Source organism: Podarcis tiliguerta (assembly GCF_965153285.1).
Source record: "Podarcis tiliguerta genome assembly, chromosome: 10".
In the NCBI taxonomy this organism is placed as follows: Eukaryota; Metazoa; Chordata; class Lepidosauria; order Squamata; family Lacertidae; genus Podarcis; species Podarcis tiliguerta.
Genome location: NC_139543.1, coordinates 45,883,124 through 45,899,456, shown reverse-complemented (window position 1 = coordinate 45,899,456; position 16,333 = coordinate 45,883,124). Strand labels below are relative to the sequence as shown.

At 42.3% G+C, this 16,333-nt stretch overlaps 1 protein-coding gene across 1 annotated transcript; it reads left to right on the top strand.

The window, feature by feature from the left end:
* Positions 1–1,098: 1,098 nt before the first annotated feature.
* EIF3L (eukaryotic translation initiation factor 3 subunit L) lies at positions 1,099–16,333 on the top strand. The gene is made up of 13 exons (XM_083400704.1): positions 1,099–1,250; positions 2,065–2,113; positions 3,425–3,635; positions 4,281–4,360; positions 5,334–5,395; positions 5,573–5,642; positions 6,150–6,223; positions 6,905–7,076; positions 8,629–8,783; positions 10,044–10,214; positions 12,998–13,495; positions 14,763–14,843; positions 16,110–16,333. Exons 1-13 carry the CDS (start codon positions 1,221–1,223, stop codon positions 16,146–16,148), a joined length of 1,692 nt encoding a protein of 563 aa, XP_083256830.1. The 5' UTR covers positions 1,099–1,220; the 3' UTR covers positions 16,149–16,333.

The following is a 16,333-nucleotide window of genomic DNA, read 5'->3' as shown; positions in this document are numbered from 1 at the left end:
AAATAAAAACTATTTTTGCCCCATTTCAGAAATGCTTTCAAAGCAATTGCAGCAGAAAGAAGGCGTAAGGTACATTCCTGGGCCTTTGCTTGTGTAAATTCAACCGGTGAAGCTTTTAACATTGTGGCATTTCTATCTGCAAAATTGCTGCCTGCCATGATGTATTTTAAAACGCCAACAGGGGGTGGGGGAAGTGATATTCTTGTCAATTTTCTTTCATACTGTGATAGGAATTTTGAGGTCTTAGATATATGTTAAATGTTCATACGTGTACCAACCAAGCACGTACATAGATCAGCACAGGAAGTCCGACCTGAAACCATTTTGATTCCCAAACTGACCAAATGTTTTCCCTGCAAGGAGGGAGGGGGTCAGGGAGCCTTCCCATTGTCTCAGGAATTGAGTAATCAGTATTTTAATGGGTGACAGACTATCAGGAAAGGCAATCGGATAACCTGGCAAACAGGAAAAACAACATTCAATTTTCTGTTTTAACCACCTTTTCTGTGATGTAGGTATGTGGGGGGTGGTCTTGGGTTACACCCCTTCTGTGATGTATGGAGGGGTGGTCTTGAGCTCCAGGGCAGGGAATTTAAAATGTCTAAATAAGGCCTTGCGTGCCATTGTTCTGGGTTCCTCCTCCCTCCTGCGTGTGGTGAGTTGCAACAGATCAATAAAGATCAGGCTTACTAGCTGCTTTGCTTCTCAATATTCTCTGGTTGGCCTCTTGTTTTTTCCTCCGACCGATGGAGAACCTACAAAGGACTCTATAAGGGCTCTTGTGTCCCCCATAAAGGAATAACTGCAGATTTTTTTGTTTATTACATCTGATACCTTGTGAGAAACGAGATGTTTCTCACCAGGCTTCCTCCATCTGGCTGGTGGCCAGTGGGAATAGGATACCGCGCTAAATGCGCCTTTCGCTCTTTTCCAACAGCACACTCCTCATTCTTTTAACCCCTCCCGTGCCAAATATGCGCCAGCAGGGCTCATCCTCAGTCGTGCTGCGCCACAACAACCCGCGTTAAACCGCGCTTCAAAGGAACCGCTTCTTGCGTTTCCGTTCCTCCCAGAGCCAATATTCAGCGAACACCCGGAGTACTTCCGCCGACGGTCGGCACCGGAAGTAGCGCGGGTTGCTGACCGGAGCGCTTTCTTTGCCGCAACGCTCCTTCCCTGGCGGTGTGCGTTCCTCTCGCCTTCGCTCCGAAAGCCTCGCCATGTCCTACCCGGCGGAGGATTACGAAGAGGTACCGGCCTCTCCTGCTCACTCCCCACCCGGGGTCTTGGTCGGCGGGTGGAAATAACTCGCCTGGCCGGTCTTGGGGGTGCGAGGGCAGCCCTGCTGGCCTTGGGAGGCGGCGAGGGCGGTTTTTGTCGGGCGGCCGAGCAGCCCAAGGAAGGCGAGGCCGTGGTGTGTCGCGTTCTGGTTAGCTGGCAGTCCGCATCTGAGTAGGGGAAGGGCAAAGCATCTTATGGGTGTGTCGGGTGCAGGGCTGGATTTAGGTTTGATGAGGCCCCAAGCTACTGAAGGTAATGGGGCCCTTTATATGTCCGGCTGTCCTTTGTCAATAACAAATTGTCGCTGTTTTTTGTGTTGAATGTACAGTGGTACCTCGGGTTACATACGCTTCAGGTTACAGACTCCGCTAACCCAGAAATAGTGCTTCAGGTTAAGAACTTTGCTTCAGGTTGAGAACAGAAATTGTGATCCGGCGGCGCGGCGGCAGCAGGAGGCCCCATTAGCTAAAGTGGTGCTTCAGGTTAACAGTTTCAGGTTAAATATTGACCTCCGGAACGAATTAAGTACTTCACCCAAGGTACCACTGTATGCTATATGGTAATTTATGGACCCAATAGGTCCATACACAACACAAAACACTGTTGCTGTATGTAGGTTTTATTTGATTTGATTTTATCTTATATTTTGGAAATGTACATCCAGGTTTTTTCCCTTTTGGGGCCCCCCGAGAGAGTGAGGCCCCAAGCTATAGCCTGTTTAGCTTATACGTAAATCTGACACTGGTCAGGTGTGTTGATATTCTGGTCTCTCTCTGTTTTCAGGGCTCATATGATCCCTATACTTATCCAGGGGAGTATGATATGCACACAGGTGAGTTATTTTGTTCTTATTTTATTTGTTTAAAATATGGTGGTATGCTCTTCATCAGTACTGTTGCTAAATTGTAAGATCTTTTGGGGTTAAACCCCCCCCCAAAAAAACTTTTTAGAATGTTTTTGTTACTCTCTCATCTCAGGCTGTAGTACAACAACCAAAAGCTGGGATTTTTTTTAAACACCAGGAAACACTAGGCTAGAAACAAATAAGCAGAGAAGGTTAACCCACCACTCACTCCTTTCTTAAAAATCTACAAAGCCTGACTAGACAGATACATGTCTTCACTTGGTGCCAAAATGGAAATGTACTTGTAACAGGAGGGCAGTCCGCAAACAGAGTGCCGCTTTTGAAAAAAGTGTCCTTATGGAATGAGGCTCCCCTCTAGGCCTGGAGTACCAAGAAGACACATGGACCTTGCCCACTCCCAATACATGCTGACAAAGTGGATGTGCTACACAAGATGTTTTCATGGTACATTAGGCCGGGACATTGTGGGATATGCACAGGCCAGAGCTGATATTTAATAAAAAAAGGGGGTGCTGTACAAAAGTTGCTAAGAGAATTTTACCAGCAGCAAGTGCTGCATCAGAATTCTACAACATTGTTTGGAATTTTATGTTTTGGGCCACTATTAAAAGAACCAAATTTTTTCCTGTGTTGTAATCCATCATCTGGAGCACCATAAATTACCCATACCTGAGGTTCTTGCTGAGGGTCCTTCTTCCTGCTACTTTGCTACCCTCAATGTTGTCTCCTTCCATTAGTACTAATTAATAGGAAAATCTTGACAGAGCAAAGTAACTATTAAACTGTTACTGATTTTATATTCTTGTATTTTATTTGGTATGAGGGGGATAAACTTGAATTATATCTATTTACCAAATTTAATGTCGAAATTTGGTAAAGACCTACATTTAGGTAAAGACCTAAAACTTTTCTTTTTAGTAAACATGATGGTTATTTGTATTTCTTAGATTAAAACGATCTTGCTGTTCCTGGGTTCCAGTATTTTACGTAATGTGTATGGATGTTTGGAAATTAAGCATGTAAAGAAATTATGAAGGGAAGTGGGGTTCTAAGTGCCAAGTGCTTTTGAAGGCTGGAGTGCAAACTGTTTCCTATTAATCCACATCAAAAGTGGGGAAACTGTAGCCCTCCATGTGTTGTTGAACTCCAATTTCCGTCCAGCTAGCATGACGATTGGCATTGATTATGGGACTTTGAGTTCAGCAACATCTGGAATGCCACCTTGTTCTACATCTTCCTGTTCTGTTTTAATATTCTTTCATCTCTTCTGTCTCACAGGAGATCCAAAACAGGATCTTGCCTATGAAAGACAGTATGAGCAGCAAACCTATCAAGTGATTCCTGAGGTGATAAAAAACTTTATCCAGTACTTTCACAAGACTGTGTCTGACTTGATTGACCAGAAAGTGTATGAGCTTCAAGCCAGTCGTGTATCTAGTGATGTTATTGATCAGAAGGTTTATGAGATCCAAGACATCTATGAAAACAGGTAAGATTCAGTTTTCTCAGGGAAGTGTGAAGTTTGCAAATACAAATGTCTTGTGGTTTCATCGAGTCCCTCACATCAACACCTGTAAGAGAATGAATAATTCATGGGACAAAAATGTGCAGCAGTTGCCTTGTTTATAAATTCTGGGAAGTTAGCTGAGGTTTGTGTAGGAAGTTGGTTTATATTGTTGGTCCAATCATGCAACTAGCCTAGTTCTGTTTATTTTGGCAAAACATCTCAGGTAGTGGCTGTCCAAAATCTCTGGCAGGTTGTTTTCTAGGCCATAATACTGAGGATCTTTTTTAGCAGAGATGCTTGGGGTTGAACCTGGGGGTTTCTGTGCTGCAGAGCTGTAGTCCTTGCAGAATAAGACTTTTTTTCATTCCATTCTGAAGGGGGTCCTTCAGGTGTCACCAACAGACATGTGTAAATGAAAAGTCTTGCTATTGCTGTCTATAGATGGTAGATTTCTTTCTCACAGCAAATCAGTAATCCATATTTACATATGTTTGATTTAAAAAATTGTAAAAAGCAATGCAAGTTGCAGCAGCAATGACTTAATGGCTATTGACCATGTTATGTCTTGGTTTCTTTAGTACTAATGAGTGAGGCACTTGATTTACTAAACATTCCTGTGTGTTGCAGTTGGACCAAACTGACAGAAAGATTCTTTAAAAACACACCATGGCCAGAGGCAGAGGCTATTGCACCGCAGGTTGGAAATGGTAAGTGTTTTCATTTCCCTTGGTCAGCTTAATAAGGAAAAGTAATGGGGAGCTTGCGGCCCTCCAGAACTGATGGAGCTCTGGAGGGCTGCAGGTTTCCTTATCACTTCCTTAAGGTAAAGACTCATTGTGGCCTTTGTCATACATTGGAACAGTTAACCTATTATTAAAAATAAATAGAAATGGAACCATGACAGTTTGGGAATTTGCAGTGAGTGGAAGCAAGCTTTACTCTGTGCTGCATTTTCACCTGGGCCCCCACTTATGCTTGGAAATACTTAGTTGTGTTTGACATCTGTGATACAGTTATTCTGTATTGTAATGGCCGATTGGCCGACAATTAATTCAACTGCATTAATTTAACTGCAAAAAGTTAGATTGGGGAGGTGGCAGGGAAAGAGACCAAAGGCATCTGCACTATGTAATCTAGATACTTACGACCACCATTGTGTGGGTTCTAAGAAACTTGTTTCTGCTTGGTCACAAAGGAGCCTTCAGATTATGTCTAGATCCTTTAGTTTTGCAGATTCCTACTTCTTTCATAAATGTCTGAGCGCAGAGAAGAGAGTTTTTAATTGATGGTAATTTTGAGAGAAACACTTTCCTCTCTTTTTCATTACGATACTTTATTTCCCCAAGCTTTATTCTGTTACGTTCCTACTGCACCTTTTCTGGCATTCTCCTGTTGATTGGAAAGGTTTATGTATTTGGATGTGGTTTTGATCTTGTTTGGTTGTTCTGTATCAGCCTTCACCAACTTGAAGTCCTCCAAATATTTTGGATTTGTTGTTGTTGTTACTATCGTTATCATTATTATCACCTTTTCCCCCAATGGGACCCTCCTGCCATCAGCCCTAGCCAAGCTGGTGAGCAGTGGGTTAGCAAAAGTTGTTTGAAATTGAATCAATTCTTTGGGTGAAAAAATAGGAAGCAAATATTTTAAATAAGATAATATATCTATTTTTTCTTGAAGATGCTGTCTTCCTGATTTTGTACAAGGAGCTGTATTATAGACACATCTATGCTAAAGTCAGTGTAAGTACTGTGATGGAAAGTGAATTGACTCATTCAGTTGCTTATCCACCTTGAATCCCTGGGTTGTCTTGACTTGGGCTTATAATTAGGTGAGATGCTCAGCTAGTATTTGAAGCCCAGAAAATTAAACTCCTAAGCTATATACCATCTCAACTCTGATTCTTTTTTTAATTACAGGGTGGTCCATCTTTGGAACAGAGATTTGAGTCATATTACAACTACTGCAATCTATTCAACTATATTCTCAGTGAGTTCCTAGGATCTGTATATATAACTTCTTTCTTTTATTATGAAAGAGAAAACAGGGATAATTTATATACCAGGGGTGGGTTTAATCAACCTAGAATTCTATTCTACCCACGCACAAAACAATGTTGGTGGCTGTTTAGCTGAGCTTTTCTGTCCAGCAGATCCTTTTATGCTTAATCCCCCTCACCCACCCACACATACTGAAAGCAGTGGGGGCAATTAGCTATGTCACCTCAAGTCAGGTACAGCTAAGGACCTAAATTGGGCCCCTCTTGGGGGAACAGAGAAGCTATGGATCCATAGCCAGCTCTGCTACGCCCCAGAATGCCCTTTTGTGAAGCACAATTCTTTCTACCACTTATGGGAATACCACCGACGGTAGCTTTTCATCTGCCAAGCTCTCTGTGCATGCAGGTTGCTCCCTCCAGCAGACAACATCAAGGGGATTGTATTGCTCTTTCAGGCTCTTAAGCACTATAAATTCCTTGTGAATGTTCTTCTCTAGATGCAGATGGACCAGCTCCCCTGGAACTGCCCAACCAGTGGCTCTGGGATATCATAGATGAATTCATCTATCAGGTGCAGTAGCTTTAAGTTTGAAAGCCATAAGAAATAGAAACCTAGCTGTAGTCAACTGGAAAGTGTGTGCACCAGGCAATATGGGCTCAGGACTTCTCATTGAGGGTTATGTACCTTCTTACTTTGCTTGGCTCTTAGTACTTCCGAGACATCTGCGATTGAAGCTGCAATCTTATATACATTTTCCCTAGGAGTAAGTTCTGTTGAACTCAAGAGGCTTACTTCTAAACAGACATGGGCTTAGACAGACTCTTGCTTGGCTTACATGTTTTCTGTATCTAGAATCTGATTTTCTTTGATACAGAATGTGGATATATTGAACAGAAAATGACTTAAGTGAATTGCTAGCTGCTTTGGGTGAGATTTTTGCTTAAAGTTGGAATTTGATTCCATGCTGTTTTCCCTGATCCTCCATTCTTGTAGCCACCATTTGACTTCTGGGTGAAGAAACCTCAGGGAGTTTTTTTCTTGCTCAAATTGCTCATCTTTAAAATACCATTTAGTTAGAGACCTCTGTTATTTGGGCATGCATGTTAATAAACTGCCTTCCCTCCAGCCTTGCTCTGGGAAACTCCTTTATTTATTTGGGATTTGTATTCTGACTCTATGCACAAACTATTGGAAGTGAACATATATACTGACCCAGTTTTCTCCAACATTGTTATCTATATTCCTTCACAGTTCCAGTCCTTCAGTCAGTACCGTTGCAAGACAGCCAAGAAGTCAGATGAAGAAATTGATTTCTTGCGTTCAAACCCCAAGATCTGGAATGTCCATAGCGTTCTCAATGTGCTGCATTCCCTGGTGGACAAATCCAACATCAACCGGCAGCTAGAGGTCTACACTAGTGGAGGTAAGAAGGAATCAAAGGTGCATGTTAGAGAGAATAGAAGTGGTTCCAGGTTGTGGTGTGAGGGCACATGAAGAACCATGCATTCACCACAATGTGTTGCTTTCCATGATCAAGGAAGGGCAAGATATAAATAGATTAAATAATAAAACAAAGCCTTATTCCCTGAGTTCCTGCCTCATTGGAAACCTGTAGAGGCTGGAAGTTCTCTTGTATTAACTCACTTGTATAAAACCAGCTCTGTATGTGTGTAGTTTTCTACAAGTAACATAATTTGTTGTGGTTTTATCCTCCAATACCTTTATTAGTATTCTTTCTCCAGAATCCTATCACTGAGAGGCTTTGAGCTATAGCTCTCCTTATCTGTGTGATAGGTACAGTTTAATCTGCAAGCCTGTTAAGCTAATTCTATCCTCACTTTGTTTACATGAAGCTAAATAGTCTTAAATCTAATGCTTGGATTTAGCCAGTGTGTAGATTAGCCAGGAAGGAAACTTCATTTTGAATATATTTGTTTTGTTTTGTAGGTCTTTTAATCAAACATGAGTCTTAGCGGTTTGCATAATAGTATAAGATACTCATTTTTAAAAAAACAAAAACAGCGGACTATAAATGATAAGATGAAAAACAAATATACATAAAACAATCAACAGTTCATTAAAACAATTTACTAGTGGTAAATTACTTCAGTTGAATTGGTAAACTGCATGCTTGAGATTGCATAATATGGATTATTTTCATTGCAATGCATTAATAGTGCAGTTTTCAGCAGGTTTACTCAGAAATAAGTCGCTGAGTTCAGTGAGCTTACTGAGTGCGTAACTATGCCTTCTCAGAAGTAGTTGAATTGAATTTAATGGAGTTTACTTCCAAGTAAGTGGGGTTTGGGCTTGTAATTTTTAGGTTGTAATTCAGGGTGGGGAAGCTGTGGCCTTCCAGATGCTGTGGGACTCTGGTCCATCCACCCTTGTCTACATGGTCAGTGATCAAGGATGATGGGATTTTTAGTCCATCAACATCTGGAAGCCCACCAGTTTCCCACTCCTGACATGATTCTTTGCATACTTACTTGAAAGTAATCCCAATTGAAACCATTGGTTTTATTTCTGAATAAAAATAGATCAGGCTATTTGTTCCTTACTCTTACATTTTTATATATGTTGAAATTGATCTTTTTTTACTCCATCAGTGTACACTGATGTAGTAGTGACTGTAAGTACAAAACCAGAGGATGGTGCTTATTTCGGATAGATTAATGTGCACAATAGGGATGTTTGTTCAGGCAGGAGGATCTGATTCTTCTAATATCTCAGTGGAACTAGTAAATTCTCAAACTCCTGTAATAGTTCTTAAAACACTTTCAGTTCTTGATCTAGCCTCTCCTACCGTAGATTAATCCAAATAAACTATTTCTGTATGGAAAGTCTGATCAAGCTGATTATAAAACAACATGTTGAAGGTTGCATTTGGTCTTTTCTTCCCTGTCCTGCTATAGAATGCACAGTGGTACTTTCAAATTCCTGTTAAATACGCAAATACTGTTTTCCTCCCCTAGGTGACCCTGAGAGTGTAGCTGGAGAGTATGGCCGCCATTCTCTCTATAAGATGTTGGGCTATTTCAGTCTTGTGGGCTTGCTGCGCCTCCATTCACTCCTTGGAGATTACTATCAAGCCATCAAGGTTCTGGAGAACATTGAACTTAACAAGAAGGTAACGGAGCACAGGACTCAAATCCTGCCAGATGCTAGAGCATTAAAATTGAACATTCCTTTTCTCTTCTTGAGTGTTACATTCACTTTTGTTGTTGAGGAATCCTCTGGATTTCAAAGAGGTTTGTGCACCTAATGATTTCTGAATGCTCTTCTCTCCTATGCTGTCATGTGTGGCAAATATAAATCTCTGTCGCACCATTTAAGTGCTGTGTGTACAGCCATTTTGTGTAAATGGAGGGTACTGTGATTTTTTTTTTCCGTTTTCAGTTCCAGGTACAGTCAAAATTTTGGAGTTTTGAGAATCCAGCTCTTCTTAAAAAACCTTTTATTGCTCTCTAAATTAGAGGTGTATATTTCAAAATATGCAAAGAATCTCCTTCAAAGCATCTGTTTTGTCATTTTCTTTCATTCCCTGAGTTAATATTCTGAAGTACCTGAGTGCTAGGTGTCCTGTTATCTTGGATGTTCTATCCTTTGCACCAAGATGCTATTTCTGAACTTCTCCAATATCAATCAGAGAACCAAGAGCATGTTTCAGAGAAGACAAGCTACAAATATGACCTGCCCATTTCTCTATGTTGCCAGTCCTGTTTACTACATCAGGAATTATCTGCCCTTTCCCGAATGCCATGTTTGTTTCTATCATCTATCTATCTATCATCTATCTATCTATCTATCTATCTATCATCTATCTATCTATCTATCTATCTATCTATCTATCTATCTGTCTATCTATCTAAAATCTTATCCTTGAGCATCTGGTTCTAAATAAAGCATGTATGTTGTGTACACACAAACATGCTGGTCTCAATAAAAGCAGATAAATGTATCAAAGTGTTAATTGCATTGTCATCCGTTGTGACCAAGTACATTGAATTGAGAACACAAGTGTAAATGTTTGTACATCTGCAGGAAAATAGGCACACCCCATTCCCCTTTTTCATGCTGAAAAATAAAAAAATTGTAAATTTTGCTAAGGTTTGTTAGTAAATCAAATAAAATGTTACACCTATTAGAAAGGCAACAGTCATGCCCAGTGTAAAACTGGAATAAATAATGTATGAAGCCCCAAGCCTGGTTTAAAAAGATAGCATGGAGCTGCTCTGTTGTACCACTTCAGGACCACCACTGATCCCCTTTCTAACATAAAGAACTTGAGCAGAATTCCTCCACCATATCCTTTGGAAGAAAGCTGTCCTCGGTAGTGATTGAAAATTATTTTCCCCAGTCATCTCACTTGAATCTTTTCCCTTCCCAGAGTATGTATTCACGAGTGCCAGAGTGCCAGGTCACGACCTATTATTACGTCGGCTTTGCATACCTCATGATGCGACGCTACCAAGATGCCATCCGTGTCTTTGCAAATATCCTCCTGTATATTCAGAGGACCAAGAGCATGTTCCAGAGGACAACCTACAAGTATGAGATGGTAAGGTGCCCTGAAGCCACGTGGTACACAGTTGCTTGTTGGTTCTGTTCCGAGTGCCTTTTCTTGATGCTGCTGATTATTTCCTCCCAGGCATAGACCAAATTTGTACACAATGCTAAACTATTATTTGTTTGAACTTCCATTTGTCCAATTAACTGCAAGTTGTCTCACAAACAAGCAGACAAATCATGACTTGTTTTTCTAAAGTATGGCTTGTTTTCCAGCTGCCCTTGACTTTTGTAGCATGGTAAGCTGGTGAGGTGGCGCCGGATGGCGCTGTGGTCTAAACCACAGAGCCTAGGACTTGCCGATCAGAAGGTCAGCGGTTCAAATCCCCGCAACGGGGTGAGCTCCCGTTGCTCGGTCCCTGCTCCTGCCAACCTTGCAGTTCGAAAGCACGTCAGCATGCAAGTAGATAAATAGATACTGCTCCGGCAGGAAGGTAAACGCATTTCCATGCGCTGCAACTTAGTCATGCTGGCCACATGACCCGGAAGCTGTCTGCGGACAAATGCTGGCTCCCTCGGCCATTAAAGCAAGATGAGCACCGCAACCCCAGAGTCGTCCGTGACTGGACCTAATGGTCAGGGGTCCCTTTACCTTTACCTTTTTAAGCTGCTGAGGTAGCCAAACATAGCAGGGTGGGGGAAGGCTTCTTTTCTGCCAACAAACCATGATGGTTTGTTTTACACGTAGCGCTAAGACATTGTTTAGCTGGGCTGGGTTTGCACATTCAGACAACCATAGTTAGGATAAATAAACTATGTCTTAGCGCTACGTGTAAAACAAACTATGCTCCTCTACGTCCAGAGTAATTTAATGCATTGTCTACCCAGAAGTAACTCCCATTGTATTTAATTGGACTACACCAAGATCGCTGCTTTATTGTTCTTTCTAACCAGATTATCAAGTTTTCTCCCCCCCCTTTTTTTTTTTTAAAAAAAACCATTTTATATTACCTGCAGTTAAGCCTGATTTGGCCACAGACTTCCTGGCCTTCCTGGGACCTATATCTTCATCCAGAAGGCAACTGATTAAATCTTTCAGGAGCCAGTTTCTCCCTGGTTCCTTACTGTCTGGCCCAAATACATCAAAATTAGTCTTCACCTTCAAGGTTTTCTTCTGCTAATCTGACCTTGTCTCTCATTACATTGCTCACACACTTTCCCCTGCCATTAATACCAGCTGTGATGTTCTCTCTGTGTGTGTATTCGCGCCCCCCCACCCCTTCACTGTATTAATCCTCCTTGCAATAGTAGGAGCCAACTTTGAAACAGTTTCATCGTTTTGATCTGCCAAAACCGTTGCTCTCTTTATTAATTGTTGAGTTTGTTCTCTGGATCCCTAAAACCAGTAAGTCAGTATTGGGTATCACGGATGATGAATCTTTGTGTGTAATTGCCCCACTAAGGCTTATTTGCAGTGTTTCAGTCAGCTAGCGATGTGTGAGTACAGTGGCCTTAAACCTCACTGCTTTATGCCACTCTTGCTGCTTCATTCTGTAGTATTTTAGAAGATTTTATAGTACCTGCAGGACGCACATCTTCTGCCAAACTCCTTCAGAATGCAGCTGATTAAATCTTTCAGGAGTCAGGGTGCAACTCAACCCAGGCCATTCCACTTCTGGTTATTACCTGTCTCATTGTAGTGGGAAGAGTTTGTTTGGGATGCTATCATATTCGTAGGTACTCCAGGTTCTCTGTCCAGAATAAACTGTGCAAATTAAACTTGTTTACCAAAATTGCATATATCTACTTTAAAGGTCAGTTCAGTAACTTTTGTTTTGAGTGGGGAACTGAAGGGTGAGGAGGGAAGTAATAGAGAGTAAGAATAGGTGGGAAATAGCCAAAGGAAGCTTTCTTGACATCTCCCCCCCGCCCCCCGGACAACATATTTCTAGGCTTTTCCCTGTGGGTTAGTAACATGCTTGTCGTTTATAATAATGCACCATTATATTTGCTTAGGTTCACATAGTAATACTTGTAGAAAATATTTTGTGTACATTATCTCAGTAATTTTTACAACAGCCCTGTAGATCAGTATCGTTATTCCTGTTCTGCAGCTGGGAGGAAGAGACTCAAAAGATTGATTTATTACATTTCTGTCCTGGGGAAGAGCGGAATAACAAATTTACAAAATAATACACTTTATTCTGTGGATTTTATACTAGCAGCCTCATATCCAGCACTGCTCAGAAATTCTATGAAACCAAAAAAATCAGTGCAGTTTTGAAAGGTTCGGTCTGCCATATTGATTCAAAACTGCATCCAATTGTATCCAAACATAAATGCAAATGGATCTTGGGAACAATCATGCAGAATTTAGTTTCTTAAAATATATGGCAGATAAGACATATTTAAAACATTTTAAAAACATTAATAACACCTAGAAATCTCTACATAGTGGCTTACCTAAGGCTACCAAGAGAGTATGATCCTAAGGCACTCCTAACTGGCATTTCTGAAGTTGTCACTCTTCACTTACCAGTGTAAGGGCACATAGGCCTTACTATGGAAATGCAGGGTAAGAGTGACTCCATTGCCTGAATCCGTGTAGCGAAATGGCCAATGGCAGCTTTCAGTTTAACCCTGGCAGTTCAGGCTGTGTGCCTGTCTATTCTGTTTTGGTCTCCATGAAAGTTACCTGTCAACTCAAAGCAGAGGTGAGATTTGACTGGAGGCTTCTGTCACTCAGACTTTTGGCCACTGTGCTGCACAAGTCCTTGTGTGGAGATTTGAAAATACAAAGCGGAGTGTTTCTATCGAGCTTTCTTTGTGTCGCAGATCAACAAACAAAATGAGCAGATGCACGCCCTGCTGGCCATTGCACTCACCATGTACCCTATGCGCATCGACGAAAGCATCCACCTGCAGCTCCGAGAGAAATACGGGGACAAGATGCTGCGCATGCAGAAAGGCGACCCTCAGGTGTACGAAGAGCTCTTCAGCTACGCCTGCCCCAAGTTCCTCTCCCCTGTGGTCCCCAACTATGACAACGTTCACCCCAACTACCACAAGGAGCCTTTCCTGCAGCAGCTGAAGGTCTTTGCCGATGAGGTCCAGCAACAGGCCCAGCTTTCGACCATCCGCAGCTTCCTGAAGCTCTACACCACTATGCCAGTTGCCAAGCTAGCCGGCTTCCTGGACCTGACAGAGCAGGAGTTCCGTATCCAGTTGCTCGTCTTCAAACACAAAATGAAGAACCTGGTCTGGACCAGCGGCATCTCTGCCCTGGATGGCGAGTTCCAGTCTGCTTCCGAGGTGGACTTCTACATTGACAAGGTCTGTCTGTTCACCTCTCTCCATCCCTTGCAAGAAGCTTTCCGGGTTGGTCAGATTGCATAGGTGACGTGGGGAAGGACCATAACTCAGTGGTAGAGCCTTGCGTGCGAAAGGGCTCTTGTTCCATCTCTGGGGTCTCCAGGTAGGGCTGAGAAAAGCTCTTGTCTGAAAGCCTGGGTTCGCTGCCACTAAGAGTAGGCAAGACAGAGCTAGATGAACTAGTGGTCTAACTTGGTAGAAAGCAGCTTCCTGCAGAGTTCCTAGAGCGCCCATCTCCAGGCAGCCAGAGGTACCTGCTAGGAATGAGCTCTTCACTGCAGAGTTCCTGGAGTGGAAATGAGATTTAAGCCAGGAAAGGCAGAGGTTAGAGGCTCTCCCAAGAATAGATGCATGCTTTTAAAAAATTCATAGTGCCACCTACCATAGGAGGTACTTTGTTTCCCAGTATTATCAGCGCCCCCCCCCCCATTTCATTCTAAAAGGGACAAAGCTATGAATCTTGTCCCAAAGAGTTCCATTCACTCCCACCTTTAGAAATCAACTACCCTTACTCACCCAGTTTTCTCCACCAGTTCATCTTCTGCAAATACATCAGATTAAAGGCATATACATTAGTGATTATAAACCAGGGATGGGAACCCCATGGCTCTCCAGATGTTGTTCAACTTCCAGCTCCCATGAACATCTGGAGGGCTATATCCTGATACCTGATATACATCATCATCAAATCAATTCCCATTCTCATCTGCTTGGATGAAGTTGCATGCATATATATATCAGTTTCCTAGAGAGAGGGGTGAATACAAGGATAGTCTTGAACGGATAGAGCATTGGTTGAAGCACCCTGACTTACTACCTGACAGGCTTATCCTTTTCTTCTTTATAAGTATGGAGTAGTATTATGTTTATTTGTGGCATCATAAAACAGTCTGTAGGCAACTTGCAGAAAGTGGGGAATGAACACACACACACACACACACACACACACATTTAGAAACAAATCATTGATAGCCACTTGGAATAAAAAATAAACATCGCAGTGCTTAAGGACCAAGATAGCCAAGTAATCAGATTATTTCAAATGCCTGGGAAAAGATGTAGATCTTACCTGGCACCAAGAAGACGTTAATGTTGGCCTCACTCCTTCAGTAAGGAAGGAGTCTATCTGAAAAAAATATCCCTAGTTCTAGGCTAAGTGAACTTCATACAGAGCTGTTGCCTGTTATCACCCCTGGGCTGTTCCTTACTGTTGCCTATCTCCTGGCAGGACATGATCCACATCGCAGACACAAAGGTTGCTCGCCGCTATGGGGATTTCTTCATCCGCCAGATCCATAAGTTTGAAGAGGTAAGCTACTTGCTGAATGAGCAGGTGAAATATTGTTACGATTTGCAAAATTTGATGGGGTGACCTATCTGCACGCTTTCAGCCAGGGTTTGAGGAAGAGCTGTGTCTGTGTGTCTGTCTCTGTACAGGAGAGAGTGAAATCTAAACAGCATTGGCATGAATGCCAGAAATGAAAACATAGATGGCAGTAGTGCCATCTATCTGTGAGTGGAAGGAGTTATCCCAATGTTACTACCCTCTTCTGTCTCCTGCTGCTTTCAAGGGGGGACATAGTGTAGTTGTTCCAGCTCTCCCACAGAGGGCACTGCATCACCAGAAGTCCCACCGGAGCGAATGAAAGCTCTATGAAGGGGAAATAGCCATTGTGTTGTTTTGACTCACATGGAGAGTGCCACTTTGAGCTGGGTTAACCAAAAGCACTGAGCACAGCACCACAGGTGGAAGAGTGCCCTTCTTGGTAACAGATGGGCATCATCTGCTGTACTGTGCATGACTTAAAGATGTAAGAATAAGGATAAATACAAGATTTGCAGGTGAGCAGTAAGTTAAGGGTTGAATTTTTTAAGATTGCTAGGTTAGGGATTAGGGAAAGAACTGGGAATATGTAGCACACAATGTCGGAGAGGTGAGATAGTAGTAGAGTGGTATTCGGCATTCTAAAATGCAGTCCAAGAAAGCAAAAATACATTGAAGGAAGATTCTGGAGCCATGGGCACAGGTTTTATGCAGCCTACTTCAGTCTGGCTGGCTGCTTCCCAACTGCAAGAACATGGACAGGACATGATTTTGTTTAAGACTGGGCATATGGGTAGGGGTGGGGAGCCTGTGGCCCTCCAAATTTTTGGATTAAAGCTCTGATTATCCCTGTCTGTCGGCTCGGGCTGATGGGAATTAAAAGTCCAACAGCACTGGAGGGCCACAAGTTAGCTTAGGGGAGCCTTTTGCTGCCTGTTACTAAATACTAAATTACTCAATATCCTTGCAATCCTTTGCAACTTACGCAGTTATGCAAACTTCTATTTGATGTTCAACTCTTCTGTGTTCTGACCTCAAATCTTGGTAGGGTCTAAGTGGTTTAATTTCCCCCATGTCTGCACTTGGCATTCTTGCATGGTGCCCAAATCCTTGAGTGAAAAATGCATAATTCGGATAGTACCATTTGTGTGTGTGTTTGTGTGTGTGTGTGTGTGTGTGTGTGTGTGTGTGTGTTTTCTACCCTGCCCCCCCCCCCAAATTCCATTGTAATTAGATGTCTGTCTCTTTCAGCTGAATCGCACTCTGAAAAAGATGGGCCAAAGACCTTGAAAGTCGTCTTGAACTCGTCATCAACCGCCTGGTTCTTTCTGTTAAGTGGGCAAGCGGGGGACGGGGAGAGAGAATGAGCTAAGAATTTTGGAATTTTCTGTAGGGCTCTGCAGTTTTTACTTGGATAGCAGACAGCTGAGCTCATATAAAAGGACTAAGAAATCTAATTAAATGAGTGAAATATC

Bases quoted from the DNA above. Each gene is read 5' to 3' on its own strand.
- EIF3L (XM_083400704.1), top strand. From the start codon at position 1,221: ATGTCCTACCCGGCGGAGGATTACGAAGAG. The intron at 4,361-5,333 runs GTAAGTGTTTTC...TTTTTCTTGAAG, and splicing joins TGCACCGCAGGTTGGAAATG to ATGCTGTCTTCCTGATTTTG. The intron at 5,643-6,149 runs GTGAGTTCCTAG...GTTCTTCTCTAG, and splicing joins TCTATTCAACTATATTCTCA to ATGCAGATGGACCAGCTCCC.